This window comes from Grus americana, chromosome 5, assembly GCF_028858705.1.
Source record: "Grus americana isolate bGruAme1 chromosome 5, bGruAme1.mat, whole genome shotgun sequence".
Classification (NCBI taxonomy): Eukaryota; Metazoa; Chordata; class Aves; order Gruiformes; family Gruidae; genus Grus; species Grus americana.
The window spans coordinates 66628469-66656424 of NC_072856.1; the positions used below are offsets into that span (position 1 = coordinate 66628469).

The 27956-nt window shown below is 45.2% G+C and overlaps 1 protein-coding gene across 1 annotated transcript; it reads left to right on the plus strand.

The window, feature by feature from the left end:
* The first annotated feature begins 6286 nt into the window (after positions 1-6286).
* Positions 6287-27888, plus strand: GCH1 (GTP cyclohydrolase 1). The gene is made up of 6 exons (XM_054827622.1): positions 6287-6713; positions 18454-18563; positions 20824-20879; positions 23916-23947; positions 24948-25032; positions 25639-27888. The coding sequence occupies exons 1-6, from the start codon at positions 6407-6409 to the stop codon at positions 25763-25765; spliced, it is 717 nt and encodes a 238-aa protein (XP_054683597.1). The 5' UTR covers positions 6287-6406; the 3' UTR covers positions 25766-27888.
* Positions 27889-27956: the final 68 nt, after the last annotated feature.

Below are 27956 nucleotides of genomic sequence, written 5' to 3' on the forward strand. Positions count from 1 at the left end.
TGCAACAACATCGCTGAAATCACATTTTGCATATCTTTTTAAAAAAAAAATTATTTTTAATGGCGTGTAATACCAAATCCTGACAAAGAAATCTCTCTCTGCCCTTCACGTGTCATGAATCTGTGTCAACTTGTGTTATTTCAGATTTTGATTCTGTTATTTTGGATTTCTTTCACTGTGCTTTATATTGCGGCAACAAGCAGCCTCTGGTGAGGATGCAGAGTACGTGTGGTACACAGCTGTGGTGGGTTGAGCCTGGCTGGGGGCCAGGTGCCCACCAGAGCCACTCTCTCACTCCCCTCCTTCACTAAACAGGGGAGAAAAGGCACAACGAAATGCTTGTAGGTCGAGATAAGGACAGGGAGAGATCACTCACTAATTGTTGTCACGAGCAAAACAGACCAAACTTAGAGAGGGAATTCATCTAATTTATTACTAGGCAAAACAGAGTAGAGGAATGAGAAAATAAAATCAACTCTTAAAACACTTCCCCCCACCCCTCCCATCTTCCCGGGCTCAACTTCACTCCCGGCTACAACCTTCCCCCCCCTCAGCGGCACAGGGGGACGGGGAGTGGGGGTTACGGTCAGTTCATCTCACGGTGTTTCTGCCGCTTCTTCATCCTCAGGGGGAGGACTCCTCTCATCGTTCCCCTGCTCCAGCATGGAGTCCCTCTCACGGGGTGCAGACCTTCAGGAGCAAACTGCTCCAGCGTGGGGTCCCCCACGGGGTCACAAGTCCTGCCAGCAAACCTGCCCTGGCGTGGGCTCCCCTCTGCACGGGTCCACCGGTCTGGCCTGGAACTTGCTCCAGCGTGGGCTTCCCACGGGCCGCAGCCTCCTTCAGGTGCCTCCACCTGCTCCGGTGTGGGGTCCTCCATGGGCTGCAGGTGGAATCTCTACGCCCCCTCATCCTTCCTCCATGGGCTGCAGGGGGACAGCCTGCTTCACCATGGTCTTCACCATGGGCTGCAGGGGGATCTCTGCTCCGGCGCCTGGAGCTCCTCCTCCCCCTCCATCTGCACTGACCTTGGTGTCTGCAGAGTTTCTTACATCTTCTCACTCCTCTCTCCGGCTGCAAAAGCTCTCTCTCTCTAAGTGTTTTTCTTCTTCTTAAATATGTTATCAGAGAGTCGCTGATTGGCTTGGCCTTGGCCAGCGGTGGGCCTGTCTTGGAGCCGGCTGGCATTGGCTCTATCAAACACAGGGGGAGCTTCTAGCAGCTTCTCACAGAAGCCACCCCTGTAGCCCCCCCCGCCACCAAAACCCTGCCACGCAAACCCAACACAACAGCACAGAGCAGTACGTTTCCAAATAAGTGGTGTAAAGCTGATTGCTACCTTTCATATGGGGAGTTTTAACTGCTTTTATTGTTGTTTTCAGAGTAGGCAGTGGTTCAAATTAGAAAGTCTGTCTATTTGCAGCACAATACCCAACATGTTTATCTTGAGCATTTGGTATGGGAGTGTGATAATGAATATTTTGTGGCAATGCAATTCCAGTTAAGATGCTCATCTCCTTTAGGGAAGAAAAATGTCTCCTCTTGGCTTCTGGGGATGTGGCAAACCTGATCCATCCTTGGGTTAGCTGTGTGGTGTTGGTTAGGGACCTGTTGGTTCTCCAGGGATTCTGCTGTCTCCCTCACTGAGGGTTTACATCCACTTAAGGTGAAATTCCTGTGGCTTGTTTGGCTTTGTGTTCCCTGATTAGAAAATTAGTAACTGCTGGTTATAACTTCGCGTTCTCCCTTTGTTGCTGCAGGAGTGAGCAATGGCATCAGACTCAAATGAAGATTTCCTTTATGAACCTGGTGTAAGTCGCCGCCTTGGATGTAGTGCTCTGTCCCTGGCCAGATGGTGCACACAGCCAGGGCAGCTTGGTTACTCCAGCTGGGAGAGTTTCTTACCCTTTAGGTAGTAAAAGAAAGTTGATACCAATAGGTTTTGGGGTGGGGAAGTCAAGAAAACTCAAGCAGCTTGGATGCTTGGAGTGGAGCTAGGCAAAGGAGGCCCTGTGTTTGAACAAACATCTTCTGGCTAGGAACCGCACCTTACCTTCTTTCCAAAGAACATAACTGTCCTGGTCATGGAGGGACTCAGCTTGGTGGTCCTGGCTGGCTAGCCCAAGGAGAGGCGCTGAGAATTGCCTAGGAGAAGGACTGGCATCTCATGCAGCAGAGGTTTATTTGATGGAGAACAGCAGACCTGGCGGCTTCTCTCTCCTCCTGGCCGACGTGCTGCTGTATAAAAGCAATAGTAATTCATTTACTTAAAGGCAGGCAAAACACAAATAACCTACTCGGGCTGCGAAAAGAGCCACTCGATGCTGGACTCAATTGGACATGAATGGCAGAGGAAATTTGCAGGAATAGTTTCAAGCTGCGTGTTGCCAGGGAACAGTCCAGTCTACAAATCACATTATCGATCTCGGGGTAATAACGGTGAGAAGCAATCGAGGGGAGTGATGCGGGGACACAGCTGCTATTCCTGTCTGCCTGGCATGTGAATCGAAAGCCGTCCTTGGTTTAGGAATGGGCTGGAGGGACCTAGAGATCACCCTGGCCGATATGTAGCTCCTGTCAGAAACAAGGTACAGGTCCACGGGAGCCTGAAGACTTGTGTTATATGGCTGTTTTCACATTCATAAAAAAATATGAATTTACCTCCTTCAGCCTGCCCAGGCCATCCCTCTGAAGTTTTCCAAATTTCAGGGAGCAACGGCAGGAGGAGCCCATTGGCATGAGATCCTGCGTCCTTGCTCTGTGAAGGCCTGAAAGGAAAGCTAGGGCAGGGGAAAACTGCTGCCTTCACTTCCAGTTTCAGCTCTAAAATGTGAGACCTCACCAGGGAAGTTAAAACACAGATCATAGCTGAAAAAGATCCCTCGGACCTTTGGGATCCTCTGTCCTCACAGAGCAACAACTCCCTCTGTAAGAGATTAGTATTTTAGGAGCCTGTAATCAATTTTGCTTGTTATTCTGGGTAATAGAATTAAATTGCTTGTGATTCACTCTTTAAACTGACGCACTGTGATTCCAGGGGCTGATAAATCCCAAGCCGTATTTCCAGGGCATGGGAAGGATGTCAGTAGGCTGCGACGTTGCCATCCGTTGCCGCTGTGGGCTCAGCTATTAATTTAAGGATCACGTTTGGGTCATGCTCTGGCTTGATGTTAATAGCAGGATCGATGTGCATTGCTCTTTTCCTGCTTGAGCTGTTAATGATATGCTGGGTCAACGCAGATGGTTTGAGAAGGTGGAATTCATCATCTCTAACTTGAAGCTCTGAGCCCAGTCGTGAACGCTTCCGCTTTATCTTCAATGGAGGAAAACCAGGTGTCTTTTGCGTGTGATTTATCTCAGCCTTTTAGCAGCTGTCAGTGCAGAAATTGCCCTTGAAATATCTTTTAGATGGCTTCATCTGACCCAGTGAAGACTGCCTAGGGTCTTGTTATCCTTAGCCAGCTTGGCATGGAGAGGTTTCTTGTGAAAGCCTGCTCTTCAAAGCCTGCTCTTCAGACCCTGAGGAGCATCTTGAGCGCACAGGGAACGATGCTCCAGCCCTTCCCGGCCAGGTCCCACTCAATGCCACTGAAACTGTGAGGAAGTTTTAACTGACTAAAACGGGTCGAGGAGCTGGAGCCTGAATACAAACCTACTCCATCCTGTCCATATTTTGTATTTTGCCTACTTTCAAAGGTGAGAGAGGCCTCTGATGGGCTTTACCATGGACAACGCACCCACGTGCCCCCACCTTGGCACCCAGCAGCATCCCCCGGTTCTCCCAGGGACCCCCAGGTACCCCCCAGAGGATGCGCTGGGCTTTCACCTCTACACCTTATTCTAAATTTGCAAATAATTCATGTTACAGCTTCAGGGCTTTTTGCACTCCCTATTTTGTTGCTTTTTAAGAATCTCTCTTCAGTCTTTGAACAGCAAAAATAACCCCCAAGCTCTGAGCGAGCACAGGAAAGAGAAACAGGACCGATTCCCTTTAGGAAATTCAGTACCATGCAACCTTGTTAAAAGATACTCTATCTGCCACTCTTCTGTTTTATAGCCTGCGTTTTGCTTTTTTGGAATGTATTCAGAAATAGCAAAGAAAAATTTCTGTGGGAAGGCTACATGACAACATGGGCTGTAATTAACAGAGAACTATCAATAAATTCTTTTATGATAACATACTTTAAAAAAGAAAAAGGCCAAGTATTAACGGGTTTGTTTCAGAGAGAGAGGACTTTGCCGTGGCTGGAAATCGGGCTGTGTCATAACACATCCTGACACATATCTAAATTACCGAAACCTAATAATTCCATGTTTGCAAATGCTGTTAGCGGAACTACCGGCATCAGCTCCCACGTGTGCAACCTCTACTCAAACACACCCAGAAAAGGTGCATTTCTGCCAATCCATACAGTGCTCACGCTAGCAAATATGCTGGTGAGTGCCCTTCTCCCCCCATAAATAGAAAAAAAATTACAACTAACGCCCAGAGCTGCTGAGTTCAGACCAGTATAAAGTCCAGCGTGACTCCGGAGGGAGATAACTACTTCTTTTCTAAGAGAATAAAGGTAGCAAAGACTAGGGAGTGCCAAGATACTCAGATGCCCTTTACTAACCCCTTTTTCTATGGACGACTGGGTCTCGGTGGTTTGTAGTTCCTAAGAAACGCTTCTCAACCCTTTGAACCATCTCAGCTTGGTCTGGATCCAAATGAAAGCAGCAGTCGTTCTGCCAAGTCTCGTGAACGTTCTGGTAAGGGAACCCATCCAGCTCGTACGGAGGATTTGGACATCCTCAGAGGGTTGTGAAATGACGCAAGGTACCCAGCTGCACCTCGATGTGTGTCTGGGGAGGAGCGGGGATGGAGTTCAGGGCTTCAAATCCTCTGGTACAGCAGTTTCTGTTCCTTATGGGAGCCCAGGGCAATAAAACTGCACTAAAGCCTGGCTGGCTGCAAGCCCGTGCCGGGCCCTTGATTTCACCTGAGTCATCCTGGCTCTCTTCTGGTAAAACCTGTGATCGGAAAACGAATGATAAATGTGGAGCGTGTTACTGCTGCCGGGTTTTTTTTTATTATTTCCCTTTTTTTTTTTTTTTGCTTGTCTTGGGTAAATGTAGCTCTTCTGCCAGGAGGAGACAGAGGAAAGCCAGTGAGTCATGCTCCACGCCCCATCCCTCCACCAGCTCCTTCCCCCTTTATCTCCCTGGCAATTTACCATTTCCTTGGCACAAGGGGGGAGAATTTGTCCCTGCTGCCTTACGGACAGGTTGGGTGTGAAAAGAGAGGGCTGTGTCCCTTAGCATCTCGGCCACTTATTTTGATGGCAATCCAGAAAATATTAGTTACCCTGCTCACGGTTGGGGTGACAGGCAATGGAGCATGCACCCTATGCTCAGCTGAACCTTAAAACTCAATTTCTATCTCATAAAATCCCAGAATAGCTTTGGCTGGAGGGCACCTCCCTTCCAAAGCACCCACCCCGGCATTTATTTGTTCACCAACGTTTGAACCCAACGTTGGGCCAGGGCAGAAAAGCCTGACGGCTGCCGTTGGCGAAGACAAGCTGTGGAGGATGCGGGATGCTCAAACCACTGGCGGGGGTGACATCCCAGCCAGATCCCCATGGAGACCCCAAAAAGTATGTCATTGGAGACGGCACATTTCCAGAGCCACGGGTGAGAATATGAGAACGTTGGCGCACATTACCCTGCAGCAGGCAGGTGTCTGCAGAGCTCGTGGGTTTGAAGGGACTGAACCCCAGCCACGATTAAGCGGGAGGGATTGTCACGATGGAGGGTAAATCCACACACGGGGTCATTCTGGTGGATGCGTCCCACCGCCAGCAACTCCAGGTGCCCCAGAACGGTTATGATGGTGTTCCAGCAGCGCCGGGATTTGCCAGCATCACCCTGGTGGGAAAAGGACCCGCTCTCCAAGTTTGAGACGATGAAGAGAAAATGGAGAACGACGTGGGGAACTGCTGCACAGGACCCACGTCCCCGCGGGACCCTCCCCATCCGTGCTCTGCCGGAACAGCCTTGCCGCTCGCCCTGGGCTCCCCAGGACGTTCCCAGCATTGGAGGGATGGACGGGGGCACCCTACAGCAGCTCGGGGGCCGATCCCCGTGCCCCGCCCCGGGGATCCCCCCGCTTCCCCGGCACCGCCCCGCCGCGGCGGGCTGAGACCGGCCGGCTCATCACACAGCGGGTGACGTTACGACGGCGGCGGCCAATGGCAACGGCGCGGGCGGTATAAAGCGAGCGGCTGAGGCGGCGGGCGGGAGCGCTGGGGCGGCAGCGGGCGGAGGGGTGAGGCGGCGGGTAGCGGGAGCGCTGAGGGCGACGGGCTCTGCCACAGCGCGCAGCCCGCACGGTCGGCGGGCCGGCCGGGCTCTGCTGGGGTCCATGGAGGCGGCGCGGAGCTGTAACGGGTACGCGCGGCAGGAGAGGTCGCCGCCATCCGCCTCCCCGTCGACGGGCGCTGAGAAACCGCGCGTCCCCTCCGGCGGCGGCAGCGGGGACGGCTGGCGGGGCGAGCGGCCCCGCAGCGAGGAGGACAACGAGCTGAGCCTGCCCAGCCTGGCGGCCGCATACACCACCATCCTGCGCTCGCTGGGCGAGGACCCCGAGCGGCAGGGGCTGCTGAAGACGCCCTGGAGGGCGGCCACCGCCATGCAGTTCTTCACCAAGGGCTACCAGGAGACCATCTCGGGTAGGGAGCGCTCCCCCCGGGCGGGTGGGTCTCACCCCGGGGGCGGGGGCCGGGCCGAGGGCGGTGGAGCCGGAGCCTGCTACTCTAATACCGGCCGTGGTGCTGCCTTCCTTACTTTATCCCTTAAAATGAGCTTTGCCGCTGCGCCGCCACCGTGCCGTCCGTCTGATGCCCCTTGTCAGTAAGTCATCAGCAGTTTGTGGTGGAAACACCCGTACCTTGGGGTCTCTCCATCCCCTCCTTTCCCTGGTTTATTTTTTTTTAAACTCTGTGCTGGTAAAGTTTGCATTCTGTCATAAACTTCTGTGCTTCTGATTTGGATGAACAGAACAAGTGCTTTTGCTTTCCCTCTTCTTGTGTAAACTTTTCAAGCTCTGGCTCAGGAACTTGTTTGTGGTACAACATCGCCAGCTGAGCTAGGCTGTGTTCAGGAGGGGCAGGAGCACTCGCTTCTATTTGCGGACATAAGTGGTTCGAATTTTCACAAAAAAGATCCCTTTCTGCTGATGCCTTTATCAGGTGAGGCTTTTCAAAGGTGGGAATGAAACTTGAGGAAGCAAGGCAAGGAGAAAGGAGGAGGTTGGGGTGATCCCAGTCCCATCTCAGGGTCCCAGCAGTGAATGGGGGTGTAGAGAAGTACCCCAGGTTCACATCCCTGCCCCAGGTGAGTGTCCTATCCGCTTGCTGGCTGCGGGCCCTCCCTGAGGGCAGGAGGAGAGGAACTGGGTGAGATTTGTTGTCCTCAACACCAGTGACTCCAAAGTTGTCTTTTGAGTCCAGTGCAGGGTAAATCCTGCTTGAAAACTTCGTGGGTGGTTTGTTTGGGTTTTGTTTTGGTTTGGTTTTTTTTAAATCACTTTACCTGTTCTCAGCCTTTCCTGTAAGGACTGTACCCAGTACCAACAGTAAAAAAGGGCTTGGAAATTGGGAATTCCCCCTTCTGTTCCCCATTACAGTAAAAGGCAAGTTCCTGTTAGTGCATGAGAGATGCAAATTCTGTCAGGAAGGACCTTTGAATGGAAATCAGAATGGACCTGAGTGTGTTCTGCTCTCTGGAGTACAGCACTGGTGTATCAAGTGCCCCAGAACCAACCACATCAGGGTGTTGCAGCTGAATGAAAAGGCTGAACTGTGCTGATGGCTGGCATCAGGGAGCTTCCTGCTGACGCGTTGAGTCCTTTTCGTAAGTGCACTGTGCTTCAACTAAAAGGTTGGCTTTCGTGTTTAGTTTCTTTTTCACTTCTCAGCTGTTGGCTCTTTTGAAATCAGATTGCAGATGACTTCCAGCATTAACTTACTCATGGTAAACTTGCACTCATGTGCCAGTGTCCTAGCTTCCCCCAGGAACAGCATTTCTGCCTTGATCTTTGTTTTGCCTTTCTGACCAAACCAGGTTTTCAGGTTCACATCTGGAAATAGGCTCTGGATTGCAGTGGCCATCCTTATTCCTCTCTTCTTTTAGTCTTACTGCACAATGTGTTTGATATGAGGTTTTGTAGGGTCTTGCAGAATAATCCTTTGTCTACTGGGAATCGTTTTCCTCATTTGATGATTGCATGTGTCTCTACTGCTGTAAAACACAAGAGATTTCTCAGTCACCCTGCCAGTGTCTAGCAGAAGAATTTTTTTAGTGATTGTTTCTGAGCATGAATTTCTGTGCTGAACCTGGATGCGGTTGCTGCCCACCTTAAGTTCTTTCTTATCGTGCTGCCAGTTTTGTGTGCAGAGCCACACATTCCCTTAAGGTTTTTTTAATAGCTTTTTTCTGCTCCAGTGTGGATTCTCTAGGATCCGAATAGTCTTTCCCAATCTCTCATGTACATTTCACTAGGTAGAGTAGTTCTGGATAGTCCCCTCCTCTGAATATCCATATCTGGGAGAGACCTTTATATCCAAGAGTGGAAAGTGTCACAGCTAGGTGCTGTCCTCTTCATCTGCTTTTTCTTTTCTTTCTAGGAAATAAAATGAAGCTGTGATACCAATGTTCCTTCTGGTGTCAGGTCTCTTACTTTCCAGCTACTTATCTTTTGCACAATGCCCAGCTTCCAGTCTTCCCACTCTTACTAGCCAAATGGAAGAAAGAGCTGTAGCTGAAGGACAAGTCCACAGCAGCTAGTAAAACTACTAGTGGATGGGGAGTTGGCTGGGAAAGTTGATATGGAAGTAACTTAGGAGAGTTTTAAATACATCATGAAACCCAGAGCCAACTACAAAGTCTCTGGGAACAAGACTAGCTATGGGACTGCAGCTCCTGCTGCTTGTCTCTGCTGCAGCGTCCCGATGTGCTGTTCACTGGGTTATGCTAATACGACTGCCTGCCTAGCCAGGCTGTGAACTAGGCCAGGAACTGGCTTGTGAAAGAAAGAAAGAAAACAAAAAACACCCACCCCCCTATCCCCCCAAAAAACCCCCCAACAAAAAGCAGCCCTGGCCTCTTGTTTGCTCAGGTTTATTTTGCAGCTTATTCAGCTCCTTATGTGGACCTGTCTGGATAGGCAGGGGTTAAAGCAGTGATTTGCGGGATGTGTGTTGAGGAGCATGTTCAAGTTTACACCCCAACAGGCAGAAGATAACAGACAGTTATAATAGGTGTAAGTCCCATCTTTGCATAAAAAGTTTCTCAAGTAAAAGCTCTGTGGTGGTGACTGTACGAACACAGGGCTAGAAGCAAAGAGTGTTGCAAAAGGCCCCTGTCTTCATCTGGCCCTGGCTGAGCTCACAACCCTTGCCAGTGTGTGGAAATGTTGCCAGACTGTACAGCCAGAGAAGAGTGACAAAGATGAACCAAGGTAGTGAATGTTAGTACAGCTACAGGCTTTAAAATCAGCCTTCCGAGTTTGTCTGCTTGAGTGTCTGCCTTAGGTAGGCAGGAGAAAAGCAATTCATTTCTGATGGCATTTTAATTTTCCATATGGGAACACAAAAAAAGATGTAATAGATATATCCCAAATTATGAAATATAGTGAAGGATGGAGAGTGTAAAGTTGCAAGTACACTGCGGGAGGTCTTCAGCGTTTAATGTGCTTGCCTCGAGCCTCGCTTGCTGTAACCAAGAACATGGGGGTTATATGGTTGATTGCAAAGCTGAGCAGCCTGACTGCCTTAAACGCTGCCCACTGCTCTCAGAGGTTAGTGATTTGAGTGGTGCCTTGCCCTTGCTTGTCACTGAACACTTTTGAGTGCAGTCAGGTTGCTGGAAGCTTTTGGGTATGGTGCGGGATGATGGCCTTGCCTGCCCTGCAGCAACCTGTTCTTCGTGGTGGCATTGGAGAAGACCCAGTGGTGTGAGTGGGGAGTTTGGTTTAGGGAACCCATAAGGCTTTTGGAAGCTGCTGAGCTGATGTGTGGCTTCAACAGAGTCAGCAAATGGGTATTGTTTTTCTTTTTGAGCCTTGGTTGTAATTCACCCTTAAGAACAAACTATTTTCTTCATCTTTTTGATGACTGTGTGTCTGAGAACATAATACGTTTGAGGCATAGTTAAACGTGCTGGATGTTTGATCTCCGTTCCTGGGTGTTGTCACTTTGCTTCCATGACACCAGATGGTGTTTGTGGTTTTGTACTTTCCATAGCTTAACTTTGTAGTGTTGTAGGGAAGATTACGTCTAAATTCTGTCCCTTCTCTCCATTCAGATTTATGTGAGTAGCAGAGAAGCTGATTCTGCTTTCCAGCTTCGTGCGTATTTCCTAGCTTGTTTTTGATAGTGCAGAGTAACAGTGTTCCTGCTTTACCCTTTATTCATCTTTGCTATCTGTGTTCTGCAGCTGGTCAGTATTGTATTTCAGAGCCATTAGTAGAGTTTACTTGCTAAATGTCTAAATCCGGCTCTTTCTGCTCTTTCTAGATCACGTCTTTTCTCTTATTAATCCTGTCTTTACTAAAGGTTTCACTCTTTCTTTGACAAAACATATTCAAATGTATTGATCCTGCTTCTGTAGTATAAGTCATCAAATTCTATTGGAGTAGTAAGAATGCCTCCAGTGATTTCAAGTAAAATCCACCTGGGGACCAGATTAAAAAATGCTAGCAGTTCGCACTTGGGCATCTGTGTAGACTAACAGCCATTGCAATGGAAACCTCTTTAATTATTGGTAAGGATGGCAGAGCAGACAAGATGCCAAAAGTTTTACTTTTCAATTTCATGCAGTGCTTATGTGTGAGCATCCAAGAACATGGTTTCTTTCCCAGGGTCAGGTCTATCAGCTTCATACTTCTGAGAGTAAATCATATTGTGAAATAGTAACCTGTTCCCTTGGTTAATAAAGGTGAACTCAACTGTTGATAGCTGGTTGCCTGTAACTTTCTTATAGTTGGTTCAGGCAGTTCCCTGCCACACAAAAAGACTAAAACTTGAGAGATCTGTCCCTCCTTTTACTAGAGACTTAATGTCACACTTGGAGGTGCTGTCCATGAGTGTATATATAAATACTAGAAAGCACAAGCGTGTGCAAATGCAGTAAATGAGTGAATAAACGGAAATACAGGATCACAGACAGTACTAACTTGTAACTGAAGCTGGAGACTTCAGAATCAATCTACAGAAACAGTGTCGTTTACAGCGAGGGTCAGGGATGCTAGCTTCAAAAGGTAAATGATAAAGGAGTTAGTTCTGATTGTGTAATCCTGTAGGAAACATTAGGCACAGGGATGAACAAGCTGTCTGCATCTGCCCGAGGAAGTTAACTTGTTTTCGTCATCCATAAGCACTCTAAGCAAGCAGCGTGTTGGTTAAATAGTGTAGCTGCTGGTAATGGTAATAGCTGTTACGTGAATAAAAGCTGGAAGGCTTTTCTGGTAGGTATGTCGGCTTTCAAGCATGTTGGCAGGTTCAGCTGTCCTTTCAGCGTGTTAATAGGGAAATGGAAATATGTGGGAGAGGATAACTTTGCTTTCTAAGTCTCTGTGGTTTGAAAGGCTGCATGTATGTTTTATTTGCCGGGAAGCTAAGTGACTCTACTGTGCAGCTTTTATTTTAAAGCAAATAACTAGTTAGGTGTCATACAGTAGATTAACACCTGCTGAACTGTGTATATGTTGCTTTCCCTCTCATTAGTTTATGTGCTTTTCCTATGGTGAAGGGTGAAAAAAAAATGCAACCTTAATAGTCTCTTGTTCATCATCTTGTCTGCATGGATTTGGTATTTTGACAGATGACAACAGTGGTGTAAACTCATCATTTTTTCCAAGCCTACTCATTTTGCTGTGGCTGAGAGGTACTAAGTATCACTACATAAAAATAGACAGGCAGTGCCTTAAACAAACAGGGTTGTTCGATCAGCAGCACTGCCCTTTGCTAAGTGCTGGTGAGTTACTTCATTCTTTTCTGGAAACAAGGTACTGCTAGTTCTCTTGCTTCTCATAGAAGCGACAGTCTAACAGTAGTATGGCCATGGCTTGTTTCTTGTAAACCAGAGGGTGGGAGATACAGGGTTGTTCAGAGTAAGGTTCTTGGTTTTCTTTCCTCAACCTGTACCCCAGATGAATGAAGCCTACCATGCTGAAACAGGTACTCAATGCAGTGAAACTTCTGCTGGGAGCTAGGACTGTAGGACTTCCCAGGATGATCTCCCCTGCCCATTAATGCTCAAGTAAGACCAAGCTTGTCTGGGGTTTTGTTGGGAATTTATTAAATGTCTTAACTTCTTGGATCTTAATTATTAAGGGCTTCTCATATCTTCATGTTGCTTTTCCAAAGTGATGTTTTGTCTTCTCTGATTTTTTTTCCTTTGTTTCAATTTCAGAAAGAAGTGTGGATGAGGGGACTTTCAGCACCTTCTGTGAGATGAGACATTGAAATAGTTATTGAAAATCCTGATACATTTTAATGAGCATCTCCATAACCCTGCTTTCTCTCATATTAATAAAGCTCCTGGCAGAGGATAACTTCTAGAACCTAACCTTAGCGTCATCTGGGAGTCTGCAATAACTGATTCTTATGAATAGACTTGAGACTCTTACTGCAACATGGAAAGCGTCCTATAGGAAAACAAATTAATCTGTACAAATAATGACCAGAATTAGTTGAATAGCAATAATGCTTTTCCTCCATCTTTGCTTCTATGAAATGTGCCTTAAATTACGCATCTGGTTCACCTCTCTTCTGCTAACTGAGGAATTAAGCTTTGCTTCTGAAGCAAATGTTCCTGTCTGAAGTTGAAAGTCTGTTTCTAGTCCTTTGGTGTAGCAGTGATGAAATCTGAAATATTAGTCATAAACTTGTAAATTCTTTTGTGTCTGAGGTTTCTCTTGGTTACTGTTAGGAAGGTATGTTATGGCAAGGAAGCCACATAGTGCTTATTTAATTGTCTCTGCAGCTTTTAAACTCTATTGCCTATTTAAGTAGTAATGTGGCATCTTAGGCTGTGTCTCTTTCTAGAGCTCTTCAAGACTTCTTGAAGCAAATGGCATACCCAGCCCACTCCCTTTCTTAGCAACCTGAAGTCATTAACTTTCTGCAGCAGTACAAACTCTCTTTATATGAATGAGTGTTTTTGTAGCCTGATTCTCTTTGTATGCATAATAAATTCCTGGTACCTTTTTAATACTGAAAGGCTGCAATAATTTTCTTGTTTCTTGTCTGGAATATTTTCTCTAACTACAGTTACCTGTAGTGTCATCACATGAAAATAAATTAAAAAAAATCAGTTTTGACTCTACATCTTACTGCTTACCCAGCAGCAACTGAAAGGTATTTACAGCAATTTCCTTCCAGATTTAATTCTGACCCTGTAGTCAATTGGTTTAACTACCACACATTCAGCTGTTAGCTTGTGTCTCCTGCTCTGTCAGCTACATCTGTCCTCAGATGAACTTCTTGAGAAAGGCAGTCAAAGGTATCTGCCAACACACCCCAGCTGATTCTGCCTTAATGGCTGATTAGTCTTTGGTCTCTGGCTCATGGCACTGCTGTTCTGGAGTGTCCTCCAAACCATGCCCTGTTCCTAGTGCATGCAGGGTCCCCAGACATTGGTTTTGGTGTGACTCAGTCTGTGTTCCCAGGAGAGCAGAAGGTACCTGACTTCAGCCTGTACTTTAGTCTGTTCATTGCTCTCATGGGATGTCTGCCTCCCTTGGCCTGAACCCATTCCTATGATGGCCTCAGCTGCAACTTATGGCACTGATGGGTCGCCATGGAGAGCATAGGGGCTGTCAGTGGGGACAGTCGGGAGCTGCGTGATGGGTATTGGGAGAACCGTGTGCCTTCTGTCTCTGCCAGGATGGATGAGCTCAAGGAAGAGTATCAGGGAATCTCTGAGGCTCCCTTCACCCTGTTGACACTGAGCAATCCTCAGTCTGACTCCTCTCTAAAGTGGAGCAGTGAGGCAACTTAACACCGCAGGGAAGTACTTTAACTGGTAGCGAGAACAACCTACATCACTTCAGTCTTCTGTCGCCCAGGCATAGTAAAAATGGGACATCTGAAGTGCTGTGAAGCTGATGCAGTGCTGCTCTGCAGAGTGCTGCCATCCTTCATTCCCTTCACCTACTGAGCCAGCTGCTGGGTGGGCTCTAGCTGCTTTGGTTGCCAGAGGTGCTTTTGCTTTCCTGTGTCACATTAAAGCCATGCAAATAGTTTCTATAGCAACAGGTCTTTTTGCTTAGCTCTGACGCAAAATCCTGAAAGGTCTTTCTCATTCTGTCTTCATCCAATTCTGATTTTTACTTTTATCAAATCTTTTTGAAGATAAAGGCGGAAAAATGAATTCTGTTTTGTTCCAGGAGTTAACTTGCAGCAGAGGCGACTGTTCTGTTTTAAGAGCCCACTGAAGTTTCTACACCAGGACTTGAACGCAGAGCTGAAGGAAAAAATCAGCTGCAATAATTGAGAGGGCACCCTGACTGTACATAAAATGTTTGTTCTTGTTCCCCTCCTCCCAGCCATATATTTTAATTTGAATCTTAGCTTTTTGTTAATATGATGTGTCTAGGCTTGAGGTCTTAAGCAGTAAATTCCCTCAACTTTTCTGGGGTGGTGGAGAATGAAAATGGTGTTGTTTGCAGTCTCCTTCAGGTTATGGACAGGGCTTGATGGCAGCACTTGAGCACTGCTGGGACTAATAAAAGCAGAGTGAGGGGAGGTGTGACTGAGAGGCCACGGGACAACATATGAACATGCCCATCTTCTAGCTAGCAGAGGAGACACTAGTCTGATCCTACGGATGTGGAGGATTACATAGGTGGTACTTGGAGGGAGTAAAAGTGGTGCTTCATTTGAGAGGAAGAGTTTCCTTTTTGTATTAAGGAGGAGCCCATCTGAGCTGAGGTGCCTTGCTTTGTCAGGAAACCAAGCTACCAATATTTACTTCTAGCCCTCCTTCCCGCTAAAAGCCCTGTTGGCTTCTGTGCTTTTGCTTTGAACATCCTGGTGCCACAGGAGGAAGGGATGGAAAAGGTGCAGTTGCGTTAGAAGGGCAGGTGAGTTTTTTTAGAGTTGAGAGATGCAGCCAGTGTAGCAGCCACATTGCTCTGTGTGAACTGGGGCAGGCCTGGGGAGGGACAACATGTCTTTTAGATCTTGCCCTGAGTGGCAAGAGTAAATGTTTTAGAGCCTCCAAATGAGGAAACTGAAATCAAGCTAGTGATTAGGCAGCGTGCCCTAATAGGTAGAATGAAAGAACAGGAAAAAAAGGCACGAATTTGTCCCTAGCTTTGCTTCTGGCCTGGTTAATTGGAGGCCCTGTTGCCCCTTCTGACCTTTGAGCTCTGTTAAGTTCTCCAGAACATGTGCTGCAGGATGCAGGCTGAGCTTGTCAGGGCCCTGTTTGATGCTGTTGCAAATTGAATAACTAAAAAAAAAAAAAAAGAAAAAAAAAAGGCTGACAAAGTTAGATAAAATGATATTGCCTCCCTGCACAAAGTGTTTGAGTCTCTGCCAAACAAGTCTCTCCTGTGTAATTACTGAAAACAAGTGCTGTGGTGGGACATAGCACAGCATCTTGTCACAGCTACTCTTACGTAACTCTTCTTTTGTCAACACAAAGCTTGGATTTGAAAGGGGCAACTATAGGGATAGGCAGACTTCAAGCTATGTTTATTTTTGGGAGAACAGGTTTTTGTGAAGTGTGAGCAGGGGGGACTGGAGTAGGATAAGGGGTGATAGGGGCTCTTGACACCCTGGCCGTTTACTCAGGTAACAGCCTTCAGTCTCACATTTTGTTTTACCTTGTGTCCCTGTATCATCTGGCAGTTGTGAAGGGGTTACTGGAGGGGCTAACACTAAGCTGGTTTCTTCCTTGGTGGGCTCTGGCCCTCCTTCTCAAAGAGTAACTGGTGCTGACTTAAAATCAGCGCACCTTGCTACAGGCACAACTGCAGAAGTTAGGCAGCTGAGCAAGCCTCATCTGTGATCTGTCTGCAACTTGCTGCTAATATTAAATAAATCTAAGGTGCAAAATGGGCCAGACCTGTGTAAATGAGAAGCATGAAGCATCCCACAGCTCTGTGGTTATATTCTTGATGCATGGATCTCTTTGCTTCCTCCCTTGGCTGAGAGGGGGCATTACCGAAACTGCTGTGGCTCTGGGCTGTAGCCTAAGAGGGGACATGCAAACAGGATGAATGACCTTTGTGTTCCTGTTTGATTGCTTAGCCACGAGAAGGATGCATTTTGTTCCTGAAGCTGCCTGTGTGGTACTTCACAGGTCACTTAACATTCTTTTTTCCCCGGCTTTAAAATAGGGCTAACTGCTGTCTCCATGATACAACGTGGCTCTTCAGCATTCCAGTAATAGACTTAGGTAAAGTTTGGAAGGATCTATTAATATATATATTTTGTACATGAATAAGTGTGTATATACATATATGAGACTTCATGTTTGAAGTACCTTCTGTTGAGACTTTGGCCTCACGCTGCGTCACGCGTTACCATGACTTAATGAGAGCGTGGCCATTTTTGATTGTTCTGAACAGTCTGCTTCGCAAGTATGCTGACGTAAATCCATATCTAACATCAGGCTCTGATATGCTCCTGGCAAGGCTGGTATGAGCCAAACTGGTGGTCTAATAACAGCAGCAGTCACTCTGGAGATGCTCCGTGGATCTGTTTGGATTTTGTTTTAATAATGTTGAGCATAGTAGCAGGTTTTGTGAAACCACTGTTTGCCTTTCTGCTGTAGAAATGGCACGTCCGCAGAGTGCTGCGGGAGGGAGCTAAGAACCCAGGCGGCTGCTGTGTCTTCCCTTCCCTCTCCTCTGAGCCTTTTTTGTTTTGGATTCTGGATATTCCTGGCTGAATTCATAGTTATACAACTGCATGGTGCTCCCCATGTAATCAAAATCCTTTCTGGTAGTGTTTGGAGTAAACTAGACTCTGAAATTTGAAGAGCAAAATTCTGTACCTTTATAGAGTTGTTTTCTGGCCTTTTTTGTGCCCCCTACTCCTGTTCTCTGACATGATCACAAGCCTTCTGGGGTTCAGCCTCACTGTCTTGCAGGTTGCCAGCCCTTCTCAGGAAGGAACGTGCGTCGCAGGCAGAACATCTTGTGCACAGTTTCCAGGGTTACCTGTGTAGTGCTGATAGCAAGCAGGAAATTAAAATGCTCCATGATGATGATACGTTATCGACAACAGATGGTAGCCATTAGGTGTACGTGCATGTCAGGGGAAGGCAGAAAGGCAAGGAGAGCAGACACAACTAGTAGATTTGTGTAATGGCCGCTGTAGGTGCTAAGCTGCAGCGTGGATGAAGCAGGGCAGTCCCTGAGCACCCTGGTTCTCCTTCTGGCCATGGTCTACGTGACTCTGATTCCTGGAAGTAACTCCAAGCTTGAAGCCATGCTGACTACTAACTTGTTTGCAGAGTTCCTTGTTCTGATTATCATGCCTTCTGTACAGGTAGTTCTCTCTTCTCTCTTGTCCTTCAAAAGGCTCTTCTACTCTTAAACTCTCCAAGCATGGTCCAGCTGCCTGCAGTCTTTGTGGAGACTGTAGTTATCTGCTGTAACCTGTATCAGGATTGCTTGAGGACATGTCAGGGGACTGCTAAATCTGGAAAATCAACTGAGGATCTGTTCTGCTGAGCTCTGAGACTAGCAAAAGCATGACGTTGTATGTTCCTTTTCTTACTGAGCTGTCTCTTGTCCCTCTGTCTTTGTGGGTTTCTCCACCCTGATTCTCTGTTAACTCTGAGGTGCAGAATTAGGCCGGACTATGCATATGCATGCCTGCTTTCAGTTCAGGACAGCAAATCTCTCCCCAGTCTGTGGATACAGATCTGTCTCTTTGACTTTTGTGTGTGCCTAAACAGCTGCTGGCTGGTGTGCTTCAAGATGAAATAAAAGCATATCTTATTTGCGTGCAAAGCCTCCTTGAAGATAGCGATGCTGGTGTTGAAGTGTTTGGAGAAGCTGCTGTGATGGCTTAGCTTTTCTCAAACCTCAGGCTCAGTTTTGCTTGTGGTATGTGAAAGCACTAATGGAAGCCCATTGTCAGAGTGCTCTACTCCTCACCACTGACTTCATCAGCTGTAGTCTTAATTGCTCTTAAGATGGCAGTAATTCTGTAAAGACTAACCTAGGCTCAAACTATTATTTAAATAAATAGCGCTGTGGCAATTGTGTGATCATATGCAAGCCAAAGCGTACTTGTGGTGTTACTCCTTACTTGCCTCCCATATCCTAACCCTAAAATGTGTAGTTCTGAGAGCTATGTTCTTTCTACAGGCTTTTTCAGATACTGGCTGGAAGAACCTTCCACGCTTGTACATTTATTTTCTTTTAATGCGAATGTTTAATTTCAGATGTTCTGAATGACGCCATCTTTGATGAAGATCATGATGAGATGGTAATTGTGAAGGACATAGACATGTTCTCATTGTGTGAGCATCACCTCGTTCCATTTGTTGGAAAGGTAACTCTTCCTCACAAAACAAATGTGGGAATACATGATAAAAGACCTAAAGTACATGTAAAAGACTTTGTAGCAGTAACTGCAAAGCTTTTAAAGCTGTAAGTATTTACTGCTTACGGCTATGATTCTAGAAGTTAATCTTCAGAATACAAATAAGGAAGACCTCCTTAATGTGAGTTTTATTTGGATTTAAGCTCCTAAAATATAACGCTCAACCTTTCCTAGTCTAAGTAATCTAATGGTTTCTGACATTTCATATCAAAGCTCTTCTTCATGAAGCAGCAGCAAGCCTTGAGGGCAGACATCTTGATATTAAACCAGTTCACCCTGCACACTGGCTCTGTCTCGGATTTAGCTTCTAGCTCAGAGCTATCTAGTGCACATTCATCTCGGGAACCCCTCCTGAGTGGAACAAACTTCTGATTAGCAGCCCTGTGTTAAATAAGCAAGCCCAGTCAGGGAGGGGGTGGTCAAAACCAACTAACAGGAAGCTGCTTAGGTTGGGACTCCCATTAAAGGGGCTGGTGTTTCAGATGGTGTTGAAACTGTGATGCCAACAACTTTAAAAATAAAACAAAAATTCTCAAATTAACCTCTGTAAGCGTGATGAAGAGTTCAGAGTGGATAGTCCCTTCTGTGCATCTCAGCCCCTTCACTCCCTTATCAACACAGAAGGATGGAGCTTATTCTGATCCATCTGTTCTACCATAAAGTACTCGCAGGCCAGAGGGTAGTAACTGCTTTTGTTGTCTGTAAAATTTGATCAGTACCACATGTGTTCCAAGTGACCTGTCTCCCAAAAATAAAATATCCAAACAGAAACCAGCCGTTTATTTAGTTGAGTCAACTCAATTTCATCTGCTTTCTTTTCTTACTGTTAGTATTTTATACTGGAAAACAAGGTAACTTCTTTTTCTGTGCAAGCTTTCTATTTTGCCTGTTATTCTTGGTTACATGTACTGTGCATATTCTCTTCGTTACTCCTGTGGCAATGTATGCGTTCTTTTTACATCTAGCTGTTTAGCCTGTGTGGTTTGGAGAAATCTCGCAAACACCGAATCGGTCCTGCTCGTATAATGGTCTGCTAAATGACTTGGTATGCCTCTAAATATTCTCAGACTAACGATTCTCCTGTTGGGTACATCAAACAGGCTGCAAATACTGACCAGTAGGTCTTGTATTTGCAGTTTTATCTTAGATGACATTACAAAATTCACAAAAATACTTTATAGGGAACAGGATTCAACACTTAGAAATAAGTTATGTCTCTCACTTTGTCTGAAATGTTTCATCTCTTTTCAGGTGTCAGTGGGTTGATTACCCAACAGAAGTGATAGGAATGAGCAAGTTAGCCAGGTAATTAGGTGCACTGTGGTACCTCTAACTGCAGGTACAGCGATACAGGATTCTGAGATGGGGCCTCTAGGCAAAGCGCTAAGACAGAATCCTACACTGATGCTCCCCTACTGTATCTTGGCTAATTTTTCAAGTCTCTGGTACAGTGACGCAAGTGCTGGTTTACAGTCTGTTATAACTGCAAACTCACTTGAATTCAGTAGCCTATGTTGCTTTCTAAAAACAAGAAGCTAAATGCCTTTTCTCCTACCTTCGTATCTGAGCACTTTTCTACTAAAGAACTTATTCCAACTCAGTGCAACTACGTGTTCAGTATGAATGTTCAGCAAATCCATATTTGAGCAGGATAGAAGTTGACAATCGTACGGTGATCTATGGTACTACCAAAGCAGAAAAAAATAATCAGTAAGTGCAGCCTGATTTTGGTGGCTAAGTACTTCTTGTCATCAGAACTTTCACTGGAAGTTAAGTACAGTCCTTCTCCCTCCCGCTCCCTAAATCCGTTTTAGGTCTTGAAAGAAAAGCATATTTATTTTAGACGACTGGTGCTGTGCTGAGTAATAGACTGCTTTTTGTACCCAAATGTAGTAGTGCTCTGTAGCATTCCTGAGACTTGGAACATAAGCCTTGACTCTTGAAGAGTTGTGATTTCCCCCCCCCCCACCTCAGAAAACTTACTTATTCTTCACCAGGACACTGACCTCACCAGGCATTTACAGTCTCCGTTAGCTCCACAATTTTTCAGGCTTGCATGGTGGCATGTTTCTCCCACATGCTAGGACTTCTGGACTGTTCCAGAGTTAGTTCTGGGACAATTGCACATCTCATTCTCTATGCATGAGTTTCATATGCATTTGGAAGTATGGTTTTGATTCTGTTAATTGTTTGTTCTCCTCTGTCTTAGGTACATATTGGCTATCTTCCTAACAAACAAGTACTTGGCCTCAGCAAGCTTGCTAGGTAAGTGTTAATGTAATGAAAGTGATGCTAATTTGTAAAAAGGATTCCAAGCTGTGCTAACTGTGCTAATCTTTCTAATCTGGTCCCCCTCTAAAGCTCAGCCCACTTTGTGTCCTGGATTTGGATTTAGACCAATCCTCAGCATTATGTTTTTTGTGGAGAGGACAGATAAGTCTTAGAGTTCTGTGTTAATTCACATCAATCGACTGTAGTAGAGTCGTAATGCTTTTGTACGTTCATCCGAAACGTTGATGTCTGCAGGGAGCACAGAAGCAAGAACAACAGAGAATTTGGTCACGTTCTAAGGCAGGTCACAAAAACCAGTGGAGATCTCTAGCTAGTTACTACTTGTGTGTATAATGACCGATAAGAACAAAACCCCAAAACTTCCAAACTGTAAATGAATGCGTTCTGAGGATAGAAATTGAATCTAAAGCTTTCATCTGTTAGCTGACTCTTCAGATAAATTTGGCATTTCTTTCTTTCACTCGAGACCTGCTGAGAGTGCCGTGGGGTAGATTTTATAGATAAGGTTCAGCCTAAGAAACAAAGCAATTATGATACACTTGAGAAATCCATTTGTTATGTAAAATAGCTTTTTCCTCAGCAAGTGCCCTTGGATCGGTTGTTGCACTGAATCTTGTTATAAAAGGACACTATTTAGTTCTGGTGAGGAAGGGAATGGTAGATCCCTTCGATAAGCAGATTACTGGGGACTGGAGTGGAAGAGTCTCTTGAGAAACGAATCTGAAAAACTTGGCTGCAGTTCAGAAAGACCGCATAGGTTTTGCTTGTACTTTCCCTGATATGTCTGTTAATCTTGCTGTAGTTCTAATAATACTAATGAGAATTAGCTGTGTAAATCTGCACGCCTGCTGGGTTTTCTTAGCGGGTAAGCAATGTGTAGGATATGACACTAAAATGCTTTAACGTCAGTCAGCTCTGTTCTGCGCTCTGCTTGCGCAACAGTGAATTTGGTTTGGAAGTGGAAGGGCCCTTGGACGTCACGTCTTTAACGTAACCTCCTATTACAGGGAGACCATCTTCATGTCTTCTAGCAGTGCTTATAGGAGTGGACTTTGATAAAAAGACCGAAACAGGCAGTTCAACATCTAAATTTTTCTGTACGTGTGGCTGTTCCTCAGTGCTGAAATCGTAGGATGAGGTTCTGAGCTGACAGCACTGCAGTTGCTGGGCGAAAGATTTTACCTTCTGTAGCTGCTTACGCTTGGGGATGTCTGTGTGGCAGTTCATGGCTTGTGTTGTGTGTTGGCTGGCACTCCTGGGGCTGGATCTTTAAGTGGTGAGAGGTTTTTTGAGTTGGATTTCTGAAGGTGAGCATCCTTCCTGAAGAGACTGTCTTTAGCAGTTGGTTTCATATCTGCAGGGCTTGAATGCAGGATTAAGGATCGCATTTGAAATATGCATTAGTTGATTTGTGCTTGCTCTGGTCTCTAGTTACCTCTGAACTGCAGATGTAAAAAGGAGCTCAAAACTGTCTTCCGTGATTTTTAATGCAAGTGGCAACATGGTGCTAGAAGTGCATGATTTTTCCTACTATTTATTCTCAGTACAGAAGCATGCATAAATATGTGTAAGGCTTCCTGCGCTGTGCTTGAAAGGTTAAATCTTGCCTCTTTTTCAAGTTACACTCCCGTATACTGCAATAATGAAAAGATTAGATTCTTGTATAACAAAATGTTCTCAGTCCTTGCTTGCTTTTGAGTGCTTACCATGAAGAGATTGCTGGGCCAAATAGTGCTTCCCTTTCGTGCCCTATATAATGCAACCAGTGTTCAAACAAAGATTTGTGAGGCTGTTGGTACTGTAGGCCTAATCTTTCATAATAGGATTAGTCTAATGTGGTGAGTTTTTGTAGTTGTGGATGACCTGTATGCAGTAAACAAACATCTTTCTCCGGATTTTAAGCTCAGGCTTGAAAATGCTAATGCAAATAACTGTTTTTACACAAACATGCTTATTTTTACCCTGGTATTGCATAGAATAAGTCCTATATCTCAGCATCAGCTTGTTTCCTATCTATATATTTAATCTAAAAATTATATTGCTTTGTTTAGAATAGCTATAACATAACCATTTTATTTCTGGAGGGGAGTTTCTGCATATAATTCTCTCTTCAAAACAGCAGGCAAGTCTCATTGTCAGAAATGTTTCTTGTAACTAGTGCCTCAGGCTGCCAGCCAGTGTCTGTTTTTTGTCTAGTCTGACCAGACGGGTATTGAAGCTTTCTATAGCAACTTCTTTACATGGCCACTTGATGTGTAATTAAGCATTTGAGGTTGGCACAAATAACCCATTGAGTTACAGAGCAGTTATAAGACACTTTTTTTAAATGTGTGGATTATAGTACTGCAGTTGTAAATGATGGTAGTGTCACTTGGATTGCCCCATAAATGGCTTAAATTTGAAGTCGTGTTTGAGAGGAGTGCTAAAGGTGATCCCTGCACTGAAATGGTGTGATATATGGGTGGAGAGTATCTGTTTTAAATAAAAACAGTTCGCATTGTTCTTAGTTAAATCTGTGGTCAAATGCAAGAATCCAAAACATCTCTTGCTTAATTTCAGTAGTTTTCTGGGAATCCCAATATCTGAATTGTCCTTAAAGCAGCATTTGGTTTAGTTTGAAGCAAAAGGAGGTAATCTGACCTCAGTTCAAGGATTAGCTTTCAGGGAGTCTTGGGGCATTGGTTCCCTTGCAACTCTGTGCCGCAGGTGGGTGGTGGTACAAGTAAGTCAGAAGTAATGGCCAACAGAAGACGCTCTAAGAAGTGGTGGCAGGTTTGCTCCTGATATACATTCTGGGACGGCAGGTAGGAGGAACCTGCCACTAAACACAGTGATGCGCTAAGGGAAGTCCTTGAGCAATGCCAGCCAGGGGCTGAGCAGCAGCATGATGTCATGTAGATTTCCAGGAAGGACACATGGCCTTGTTTGGTAGTGTCAAGCTAATTGTGAAGATCAGACAATGGTTAGATGGGAATAAGTATAACATAGTCTTTTTCCTTTCTCCTTTAGGATTGTGGAAATATACAGCAGAAGATTACAAGGTAAACAGCTGAATTTTTGGTTTTGTTGTGTGCACTCCTTTGCTGGCCAGCTCAGGGTACTGACAATTCTAGGTGGATGATTTTGTGGTGCAAATTTTAGTGTGAAGAAAAACGCTCTGTTCTTGAACGGGTGTTTTCTCATCTGTCATTGTAGCCCCTGTGTTTCCAGTGAGGGAAATAGATGTAGGCAGCAACTGATTCAGAGGATAAATGTGCTACAAGATACAGCTGTCAGGAATAACTAAACTAGTTGGATGATGCTGGAGATGAAGTCTCCTGCCGATAATTTGAGATGCCTTCAAGAATTCTTGTCTGAACAGATGAAGCGAGAGCTGCCATGTTATGGACTGCCTGCCTGCTGCCCCCAAGAAGTGGAGGAAGCTGCAGGGTCTGAGGCCTTGTGTTGGGCTCAGCCTGCTCTCGCTGCCCTGCAGTTAAATTTGGCCTGTTCTTGGCGACGGAAGTCTTCATGACCATTAGGTGTCAGACCAGTGAATAGAGGGTGCTAGACCTGCAGGAAGTAAAGCTTTGCAGGGCAATAGATTCTTTTAATTTGCTCACTTTTAATCTCTTTTTTTCCCCTTAAAAAGAGAAATTTGTTTAGGGACTGAATAGCACAGCAGTAAACCCAATCAACAAATACATAAAATCTGAAAGAAAATAGAGAAGCAGGAAAATCTAACTGCATAATAGGAAATGCAAGAGCTGTAACAACAAATCATGGTAATGCAATTCCTGTAAGGGTGTAATGTAAAATGACTCCCAGTGTAAACAATCAAACAAACGGTCTGTTCCAGGATACTAAACATAAGGTAGGATTTGGTACTAATAAAATTTATTTAGGAAGAGCAGAGCTTGCGTGTGGTGGTGGTGGGGAACAGGCACACTTGGAAGCAAGGCTGCAACATTGCTATCCTTTTTACGTGGCATGCAGATAGTGGCGGTGCATTGATGCTGGCCAGATTTAACACTGCTCCTGAACTCCTTGTTGTTCTTTCAGTCCAGGAGCGCCTTACCAAACAAATTGCAATAGCCATCACAGAAGCCTTACAGCCTGCTGGAGTCGGAGTGGTTATTGAAGCTACGTAAGTGACTCTGAGCTGTTCCGTGGCAGTGTATGGGCCGCGCGTGACTCCAGCTGTGTGCTGCAGAGCTGTTGTGTGTTGCCTCTTTGGCTGCGGTACCTGGGCGCCATGCTTATTTATGAGGCAGAATGCAGGCTGGAGCGATCCTTGCTCAGCGAAACGGCCCGGTGGGTTGGAGCCATTTAAAGTGGGCGTCCCTAATCCACTGCAGTGATGTGGCAACTGGCAGTGTGGTCGGCTGTCCCAGTTGCACTGGGTCCCTGCTCTGCCTCAGGGCACCTTCTACTTCCTCCAGTAGAGCAAAGCTTTGGACTAGCAACAGGCACATCCCTGTGATCAGAAACACCTTGGAAAGGTGGGATCTTCCTAGGAGATCTTCTCTGAGGTGGGATCCTCTCTGAAGAGAGAAGGCATGGGGCTGGGAATTTGACTTTCTTTTCTGTAGAGGAGAGCTGAGGTACTACTGACAGCTGTCTGTTCTGGATAGGGAGGTTTTGTCACTTCCCCAGAATTTAAGGTGACCATGCAAGAAACATCTCTCTTTGTAGGATTACTTCTTCCTCTCGAGTCTGCCTGATTTATTTACTCCCCTCTCATTTTTTCTAGGCATATGTGTATGGTAATGCGTGGGGTACAGAAAATGAACAGTAAAACAGTAACCAGCACAATGTTGGGGGTGTTCCGGGAAGATCCAAAGACCCGTGAAGAATTCTTGACGCTCATCAGGAGCTGAAACTGCGTTACTCTCTAAATGCACTCTGGAGATTGTTCTGTCCAGTGTCACTGTCTGTTCTTGTTCCTACATCTCACTTTTAAACTAAATTGTTGTGAATTGTTGTCATAGTCTTTGTGCAGTAAAAGACTTCTGATGGCAAATGAAAAATGTAACAATGAGGTAGGCTCCTGGATTTCCAATGATGCTGATGTCACAGAATGACAAGCTACGAATAGGGTTTTGGAAATGATTTTTCCATCTACAATGCAGAATACACTGCTGTTAGGAGAAAAGTGGGGCTTGGGAGGGAAATGGATATTTATGAAATAGTTATGTTTATTAGAATAAATATGGAGCAGCACAGGAAACAATTGAAAGGCTGTGGATCTTTGTCGGACCACTTATGCTGCAATTACTGTACCTCTGCTGAAAAGGATGGTCCCGAACTATCTCTGTCTATATTTTATTACAAGTCATGCAGTGGCTGTTTCAATATCTGGATATGTATGTTATACCTCTTTGAGATGTTACCTCTGGTGGTGCTTTATATTCTTGCTACTATTAACCCTCCTTTTTTTGTGTGGTTTTTTTGTATTTGTTTGAGAAATTTAAACCATTTTTTTCCTAGCCTGACCATTTTAACTGTCAGTTTCTTAGTATTTTTAAGCAAACTTTAACAGAGGGGAGGGAAAAAAAAAGCGCCAAACCCCACAGTCTGTCCGCAAAGTGCTAAGATATCCAAAGAGGTTTTTAATGATATTTATATCTTGAGCTTTCCTTCTTGGATTTCCATGGGTTAACTGAGAAGCTAAATCTAGTCTGATAATCTGAAAATGAAGGCTTCTCTTCAAATATTGCAAGATTTGCATCTCGTCAGTGTTGGACCAAAGGTAGGCACTGAAATCCTGAACTGCAGCACATTGTACCTCTCCTGCTCGACGGCAGGTCATTTCAGGGCAAAGTAACCTGAAATGACAACAACTTATTTCGTAAGAGCAATTGAGAAAAGCATTTCCAGGGCCATCAAAGTGAATTAAACCACATTTTTCTGTGTATGTGGCAACATCTGTATGTGGCAGTATTGGTACAAAAAGTTTCAGTCAGCTGGACTTGGCTAAACTTCTTATACTTTGTTACATTTTTAATGGACGTTTTGTAACTCTTAATTGGGAAAACATGAGGCGCAAATGAAAACCACCCTGCTCAAACTAAGTGCAGGAGGCAAAACTTAAAAAATAAAATGTCAGCCAGGGTGTCAGATGCCCACGATGCAGGTTCCCATAGTCGTATCTGCTTTGCTGAATATGAATCCAAGATGTTCTGTCTGCTAACCTAAAAGGCAGTTCTGGCTCTGGCAAGCTCGATCTTACCAACATTCCTGTCTCTTGCTTCAACCAGTGCTGGAAACGGAATTAAAAATCACATCCCATTAAATTTCCATTGGGCCTAAAGAACTTTCAAGAACAACCGCGTCATGTATTTAATTACACTAATTTTACCTTGATGACCTTCATAGCATTATTGGAAAAATCTTTTGTAATATCCTCTGTCCTGGATTCTGTAGAGTTGGGTGCTATGAAAGGGTTTGCTAGCGTAAACAAGGTGTGTGTTGCACATGTATAAAATACTCTATGGCATTTGTTTTCGTTAAATGATTGAGAGCAGATATTGCCACTTCTCAGTTCCGTATATGTATCTAGCTGAAAAGCCTTAAATCTTTCTTGCCTGAAATTCAGAGTAAAATTTGAGGACCAAAGGAGCATGCGCTAGTACATTTATTTCTCTTTGCTTGCTTTAGTTTGGAAATTAAGTGTCCATCTTGCTCCTGAGGTAATGAAAAGTTGCGTTTTAACCACTTATCTCTCTTCAGGATAAAGTTCACATTGCACCACCGCTGGTTTTTTATTTCCATGTGACCTGTAGTCTTTAAAACATACCTCTCTCTACTTGTGGCCTTGGATTTTGTTCACATTTTTGTTGTTGTAAGACTTGGTGCATTTTTTTGGAACATCAGTATTGTTCAAATACACAAGCTTTAACTACAACCAGTGTGTATATATGTATAGTACGTACAGCCTGCTGTTGTACCACGTAAAAGTCGATTGTTGCTAAGCCATTAAAGCACAGTGTTATCCTTTGGAGTGGTAGCATCCTTGGTGACTTGGAGGTGATGGCATCGCCCACGGAAGTGGCACAAGCCCCATCTCCT